Below are 7,594 nucleotides of genomic sequence, written 5' to 3' on the forward strand. Positions count from 1 at the left end.
GGGAGGTGTTTTGACAGAACCTGAGGGCCCCGAGGGGGTGCGCCCGCCCTAGTCCACCGGCCGTGGGGACCCTGTCTGGCCCTGGAGAGTTCCTGGTCTCCAGCAGAAGGTGGGGTGGCTCTGCCTTGTCCCCCATCAGGTAGCAGCCGCCTGGGCCCTGGAGGGAGGAGCAGGGCCAGGAGGTGGGCTTCTGGAGCCCGAGGGTCTGCTGCGGATTTGACACTTGCGGATGGCCTGGAGCTGGTCTGAGCAGCACCTTGGTCAGGCTAGCAGAGACCTGCGTGCACGTACAGGGCCACCTGCAGAGCGGGACTGTCGCTGACACACTGGCTGGCTGCACCGCCACCCCCAGACATCCCCACCCCGGGGGCTTCTGGGAAAGGCACAGCTGGCCCCGGGGAGGGGCTACTGGGACAGGAGCCGCACGCCCTTGCAGTGGGCAGGGGACGGACCCTCCGGGGCTGGACAGGAGAGGTGGCCGTGCCTCTGAGGCTCCTGAGGTGGGTCCACCTGATCGCTTCCATGATGCCTTGCTTCTCCCCGCTGCTGTTTGCTAATGGACATCCTGTTTTACTTCTACTTCTGGCTTAACTGAAAGTAAAGATTCTTAAACTTAAATGTATCCATCTATTTCTCAAGTCAAAATAGAAACAAAAATACCTGAGCCTCTAAAGTGGACAAGGAGGAATCTCTTTGCCCATCTTTTCTCCATCTCCAGTTTGCCTTTTTTCTATTGTTCTATCTGCTTTCGATTTAAGACTTAAAGCGCTGCACTCTGTGTTTGCTCCTGGAGTTCCCAAAACTTACTAGGAACTGGGAGTTGGTCCCCCTCCCCCATGGTGGCTGTACCCTCACATGCGCACATTTTCTCATGGGTTCCGTCACTGCTTCCCCTCGAGACTTCACGGGTGTGAGGATGGATTTCAAAGTTTGGAATTCTTGGGGTTGTCGTGTACACCTTGGGCAATATTTTTCCGAAAACAGTGGGGGTCATGGTCTCTCGGACCCTCCAGGGCTGAGCATGTCTTTGCAATGAACGAACAGCCCTTAGCTGAGCGCATTGGGCCATGAGGAGGGGAGTGCCGCAGCCCAGCCCCTTCTGGGCGGCTCCCCCCCACCCCCCGCCCCCGCCTGGGGCTCTGGCACTTGACTTAACCTCCTTGTCCGCTTCAGGGGGCAGGGTGAGATGAGGCTGGGGGTGGGGTGGGCTGGGGGGGGTGTGATGCTGGAGGGTCCCAGAGGGCCAGGGCCCGGAGCCCGCCGTGGTTCCCCCTAGGCCACCGCTCCTGGAGGTGGGCCCCTCTCGCTGGGCTCCCCACTCGGGGCTCCCCAAGTCCTGAAGCCCGAAGGGACCCCGGAGGCCACCGCCCCGGTCCCTGAGGCCAGAGGGGACGGCTTGCCCACCTCTGCTCCAGCCGCTGGAGTGACTCCCACGGCGAATCAGTCCCCATTTCCCTCCTTTGGGTAAAAGCCCCCGGACTGAAAGAGGTGGCAGTGTGTTTTACTAGAGAATCAGTGTCTCCCCACGTAAGCCGTGGGAACAGACGCTTAGAGAAGGCCCGCGGGAGAGGCAGCACGGCGCCTACGGCTGCGTAGACGCTCGTCTGAAGGTTATGGGGGTGCAGCTGCTCCCCTAGCGGTGCCTCCTGGTGTCTGACCCCGGGCCTCCCTGCTTTGTTCAGGGCCCCGCTCCATGCAGCGTCTGAGGGGACCCTGGGGTCTGTCATCACGTGGCCTCCTTGGCCTGGCAGCGGGGACGAAGACTCGGCGTCTACACAGTCACGGGACTCCCAGGCCGCGCGGCGCCGGCTGGGACCCGGGCGCAGACGGCTGTGTCCTGAGGGTGGTGGGGTCCTCTCGGCCCGCCGATGTCCTCTCTGCGCCGGCCACACCCCCAGGCCGACGGCTAGGGAGGAGCCGGGGCAAGGGGATCCCCAGGCCTTGGGCCCAGTGCAGGCGTCAGACGAGCTGGGGGCTCCGGGGCCCTGCCCTGCACGTGACTGCAGGAGGGAGTACCCCCGCCCCGCAGCCAGAGCCTCTCCCAGAGGTGTTTCGGGGTCTGGGCTGCAGGCCCCAAGCAGCAAAAGCCCGCTTTTACCTCCTCCTAGGACTCCCACAGACATAGGGAGGGTGTCCCCATCCTCAAGGGGCTACGCACGGCCACATCCGGGCTGGGCCCAAAGTCACCAAGAGTTCCCGCTGGGGCGAGGGAGGGGCCCAAGGGGTAGCCTGGGGGCTGGAACCTGTGGGTCCCTGAGTTTCAGTGGTGGAATTCTTGTTCTCCTAAAACCTCACAGGGCACTCCAACATGTGAAATAGGAGGGGCTGCCTGCTTGGAGCTGGGGGGCCGCCTGCTGCATCCAAGGCTGTAGCACCCCATGTCTGATCTCAAGCCGTGGGCCCCCGTTTCCCAGTCACCCTGCCTGCAGCAGCCCGTCTGAGTCCAGGGCTCAGGGCTGTCTGGAAGCCCCCAGCTCCGACCTGGGGCTCTCCCTCTGCGGTGCTGCCCCCGGGCCCGGGGGAGGTGAGCGCCGGCCATCAGAGCTGCAGGAGGTGGCGCCAGCAGGCCAGGACCGCGAGCCGCAGACGCAGGCGGAGGGCCAGGAGCCGGGCCCGGAGGTCCTCCAGGACCAGTGCCACGGGCTCAGCCCGGCTGCAGCACAGCCCCAGCGCCAGCACCAGCAGGACGCACGCCGTCAGCCTCAGGATCAGGGTGCCGTCGCGGGGCCTGCGCCGGCTGGGCACTGGGGCCGAGGGGGACTGGTGAGCCCGGCCCGCGGGCCTGAGCCCCGGCCCCAGTGAGGACCCTTGGGCGCCCGCCTCCCTGCAGGGCTGGTGGGGAGGCTGCGGTGGGCGGGCATGGCTCACCCGGAGGCTGGCACCTCGGTGCTGCCCGTCGGGTGGGCCCCTGTGGCGAGGGTCTCCCCGTCCCTATCTGGGCCTGCGATCTCCTTGCAACAGGGCCTCCCGTAGGCCCTGCCCTCGCACCCTCCCTGGGGAAGGAGTGAGGGGGGCAGACGGTACCCCAGGGGTGCTGCCACCGACCCGTGACTGTCAGGGACCCCGTGGCCCTGCCAGGATGGGGAGCCCGGCTGGAGCAGTTGGGGGTCTGGCGGTGGCCTGGAGCTGGGGCTGTGCTGGGCAAGCGTGTGGGCTGGGGCTTTGAGGGATGAGGGCCGAGGGCTCAGAACTTACCCCTGGCCGTGGCGGAGGGCTCCCTGCAGGCGATGTCTGGGGAGGAGAGAGAGACTGGTTTCGGGCGGAGCGGGGGGGCACCCCACTCGGAAGGCACGCTGCCTCCGCCAGCCAGGAGCCCCCGGGGCCCCTCATCTCGCCCGCCCACCCTAAGGACCCCAAGACGGGCTGGGTCAGCTAGAGCTACCCCGCTTTACAGATGGAGACTCAGGCCCCCGCAGGTCCTGACCCAGCTGCCTGTCCATACCCCCCGGCCGGCCAGGCTGCCCGGCACCACCCAGGGTTCTGCCGCAGCCCCACTGATTCAGATTCTAGCTTCCAGATGCTGGCACTGCTCTCAGAGCCTTCCGGGGGCCCTGCGGGAGCGTGGGGTGTGGAGCCCCTGCAGCAGCCTAGGAGGAGGAGACTGCAGGGGTCCTGGGGGACAGTAGGGGCTGGCACTTTGGAGAGGCAGGCAGGACCCCCCACCTCCTGTCCATTCCACTTAGCTCACTGGGGGACCCCAGACCAGCCCCGGACTGTCCGGGCCCTGACTCCCCACCTGAGAGTCTCTGCTTCTGGGGCTGCTGGGAAGCTCCGGAGTTGGGTGCTGAGCTGTGCTCTGGGGGTTGGGGGCTGGACCGGGGAGGATGGGGCGGGTGAGGATCCCGGCGGGAGGCCCGGACCCGACGTTTACGATGGGCCTTCAAGGGAGACACTGACACATGTCGGGGGAGTGAGTTTTATCTGCAGCTCGGCGGGACTCAGGGAGCACCTCCCTTGCGGGCCTGTGGGAGCAGAATCTAAGATGCTCCCATGATCCGCCCAGGTCCTCACCTTTGTGTGGTCCCCTCTGCTTAGTGTGGGGGGCTTGTGACTTGCTTCTACCAACAGAACATGGCAAAGGGGCAGGGGTTCTGCAGCTGTGATGGAAATCCCCACAACGGACTGAGTCAATCAAAGGGAGATTGTCTTGGGTGGGCCTGACCTCATCAGGCGAGCTCTTTATAAAAGAGGGTCATAGAAAACAGCTGCAAGGACACGAATTCTGCAAATAACCCTGTGAGTTTGGAATGGGGTCCCGAGCCTCAGGCGAGGCCCAGCCTTGGAGGACACCCTGATGCCTGCCTTGTGCCACCCTGAGCAGAGGACCAGCTTGGCTGCGCCCAGAGCCCTGACCCACGGGACCACTGAGATCATCGGCGTGGGTTGCTTGAAGCAGCTATGTTTGTGGCGATTTGTTACGAGGCATAGCTAGCTGATACAAGGGCAGTGTCCCACGGGAAGGGCTGGAGAAGGAGTGAGGTAGACGGGTGGAGAGGGGGCTCTGGGGGCAGCACCAGGACCCTAGGGCGGGGGGGGGGGGTCGGGGGGAATTTGGGAGGTGGGCAGTGAAGGCTGAGGGGGTGGGAGGAGCTGAGGGGCAGTGGGAGACTTCAGAGCGCTGGAAGGAAGAGTGGGTGGGCTCTGGGAGCGCCTGACCACTGGCCTTTCTTCGGGAGGACAGGAGTGCCTTGGGCGACTCTGCTTATATTTTTCCTGCCAGTTGCTGTTTCCTTGACCATCACTCTGTTCAGACCGACCCCATGGCCCTGGGTTTTATTGGGGTTTTTACACCTGTGAGGACAGGGCAGTGACTGTGGTCCCTGCGGACGGCCCTCAGTGAGATCCTGGGTGGTATCCCCCCACCCCACCTGGCCCGCTCGCCTCTTACAGTGGACGGCCACCTCCAAGGGCTCGCGGAACCGCACGCGCCTCGTGGTCCTCCGTGGCTCGGCCTCATGGCTGCGGCGCTCCTGCGGGCTTCGTCTCAGGATAGAGGGGGGGCCCTTCCTGTCGTCCTCCTGGGGGGTGGGAAGCAGAGGGAGGCAGGCAGGGTGAGCCCCTCCCGCCCGGCCCCCCCGAGGCTGCAGACAGGCAGCCCCTGCGCGTCCCTGCCGTCTCCACTGGGTTTATGCAGCAGGGACCAGACAGGGGCGTGGAGACCCTCTGCGGACCTTCCCCGGCCCCAGCCTGGCCGTCTGACCCCCTAGGGCTGCTGCCAAGTGGCGAGGGCTGGGACAAAGCCACCGGGACTGGTCACGACCGCATGGCCGTGTTAGTGGGGACGGGTGCGGTCCGTGGTCACGCAGGCCTGTGTCTCCCGCCCCACCCATCCCGACGGGGTCTGGCATCACTTCTCCATGTCAGTAACGGTGACGGCGGTTGCGGCTGGCACCCCCCGAGGACTGACTGCCTTCACGTCTGAGCTGTACACACGGCACCTCCCTGCGCCAAGGGGGCTCTGCCCGGTGGCCTCCTCTGTCTAGGGGAGGCCCTGCCCGAGCTCAGCACCCTGTGACTGCCTAGCAGCACCACCCAGAGCCCGCCGTGGGACAGCCCTCACCTCACACTGGGCCTCGGTCACTTACCTGTGGACGAGGGGAGGGATCTGAGCAGGAGGCCACTGGCCCAGGGCAGGGGGCAGAGCCTGGACACAGCCCACCCAGGGGCCGCCCTCCCGCCCACTGTGTGTTTGGAAGGTGGAGCCCGGAGTCAGCAGCCTGCTCCGACCTCAGTGTTCCCATCTATCAAATGGTGACAGCAGGCTGTCCTGCGCGGACGCCCTGTGGTCCGGGGCTTGTGAGAAGGGCCCCTGCTGCGGGGCCCCCGGCTGAGTGAGCCCGCTGCTGGCCTTCGGGGCTGAGGGGGTCCTGCTGGGGCGGGAGAGCCACCCGGTCCCGGGGTCTGGCCCAGCTCACGGCTGTCCCGTTTCCTCGGCTGGGACACCTATGTTTGTGGCCTGCTCTGGCCAGCAACGAGCTCGGAGGCTAGATCAGGACTCAGGGCCTGAAGTCGGGGCCCCACCTGCTCCTTGGGGAGACCCCCTTACACTCCCTCCCTCTTCTGCGGCTGCCAGCTCTCCCTCGTCCTGGACCCGGGCCTGACCTGGCCGCGTCCTGCACCTCGCGGTCCTGCCGTCTCCACCCTCCCCCACTCCAACACCCGCCTCCCTGTGCCGCCAGGAGAAGCACCAGACTTGCTGCCGCCCTGCTCCCGAGCCCTCCATGGCTCCCACCTCCTCCGCCTCTGCCTGCCCTTCCCAGCCCCTGGGACTCTCTGCTCTGACCCATCCTCCAGGCCCCTTGTGAGCTCTACCCCCACCTTCAGCCCTGGTCAGACGCTGTGCACTCCTGGTCATTCTGTGCCCCAGCCTGGGGGCCTCTAACCCTCTCTGCCAGCCCCCCTCCAGCCCCCCAACCCAGCGATTTCCCTCCCGGGGATCCTGGGGCTGCGGACAGCTCGGGGAAAGGGCAGGGACCACATTTCCCTCTTCTGCTCTCCCTCCCTGCCTCCAGCTGAGGCCCCCGCCACCAGACCAGCGCCCACCCAGGGCCCTGCCGCACCCTCCCCGCCCTGAGCATGGGTGAGCCTGGAGCCGCCTCCTCATTCTTTCTGGTCTGATGCCGCGTCTCTGGCAGGGAGTCGGGGCTCAGGGCGTGTGCTGCCGTCTTCATTTACTGGAACATGGTCCTAAGATAAGCAAAGACATTGTTTAGTGCACACGGAACACTCCTTATGGGACTAAAATAAAAGGAGAAGAGGTTCTTCCCAGGAAGCCGGGCTGGCTTCCCTCTCCCCATCAGCCTGGCCCACAGGCAGACACCGCTTTCCTTTGAGGTGCTCCGGATGCAGAGGAAGCCTGCCTGCTCAAAACCCAGGTCCTCAGCAGCTTCCCCTGCTGCCAGTCTTCCTAATTATCAGCTTTAATGGCTGCGTAATATTCCACAGGGCTGATTCCATAATTTACAACCACCCTCCTCCTTGGGAGGTTTGCATTTTATTATTGTCACTTGCAGTTTCTTTAGGTCACTTGCAATTTTCTGAGGCTGTAGATAAGACTGCAATAAACATCACTGCTTGCTTCCTTCTCGGGATGCTCCAGGCGTGAATGATGGGGTCCAGGGCTGGGCTTTGTCAGGGCTTCATGGGGGCTAGGAAAGGCTTCTCCAGGGGTTCGTGGGGGCTGGAGCTGGTGGGCCCGCCCCTCAGTCCTGCCCAGACTCTCTCTGTCTATGCCTCCCCCTCTCTCTCCCGGATTTCGGATTGCTCATGTACTAGGTGTAAGGTGGTACCTGCCCCCTCTCATCAGCGAGCCTCTGATTGCAGTGTCTCCCATCTCTCCTCACTAATTGCAGCCCTTCTGGTGTGAATGTTCTTTCACATCCTTTGAATGGTCCTTGACTTTTGAGACCTCCCCCTGTCCTGCTCCCCCCGGGCCTGTGCAGGTGAAGCCCAGCAGGCATTTAGCCTCAGTCCTTTGAGGGCCCTGTGGGGTGATGGCCCCCCACCCCCCGCCTCCTTGTACATGTGGGGTAACGTAGACACCAGGGGCTGTTGCCAGGTCCTCTCTGCCCCCCTCCCACTGGACGATGAGACG

At 64.6% G+C, this 7,594-nt stretch overlaps 1 protein-coding gene across 1 annotated transcript; it reads right to left on the minus strand.

Annotated features, from left to right (window-relative positions):
- Positions 1–2,538: 2,538 nt before the first annotated feature.
- Positions 2,539–6,671, minus strand: C4H14orf180 (chromosome 4 C14orf180 homolog). The gene is made up of 4 exons (XM_060097930.1): positions 6,561–6,671; positions 4,889–5,015; positions 3,196–3,231; positions 2,539–2,744 (listed from the first exon to the last, which is right to left on the minus strand). Exons 1-4 carry the CDS (start codon positions 6,669–6,671, stop codon positions 2,539–2,541), a joined length of 480 nt encoding a protein of 159 aa, XP_059953913.1.
- Positions 6,672–7,594: the final 923 nt, after the last annotated feature.

Source organism: Mesoplodon densirostris, chromosome 4 (genome assembly GCF_025265405.1).
Source record: "Mesoplodon densirostris isolate mMesDen1 chromosome 4, mMesDen1 primary haplotype, whole genome shotgun sequence".
In the NCBI taxonomy this organism is placed as follows: domain Eukaryota; kingdom Metazoa; phylum Chordata; class Mammalia; order Artiodactyla; family Ziphiidae; genus Mesoplodon; species Mesoplodon densirostris.

Excerpts from the sequence above, each read along its gene's own strand:
- C4H14orf180 (XM_060097930.1), bottom strand. The coding sequence starts at position 6,671 with ATGAAGACGGCAGCACACGCCCTGAGCCCCGACTCCCTGCCAGAGACG. Across the intron at positions 5,016-6,560 it reads CCATGCTCAGGGCGGGGAGG|GACGACAGGAAGGGCCCCCC; the intron begins GTGCGGCAGGGC and ends ACCCCCCAGGAG. Across the intron at positions 2,745-3,195 it reads GCCCTCCGCCACGGCCAGGG|TGCCCAGCCGGCGCAGGCCC; the intron begins GTAAGTTCTGAG and ends CCTCGGCCCCAG.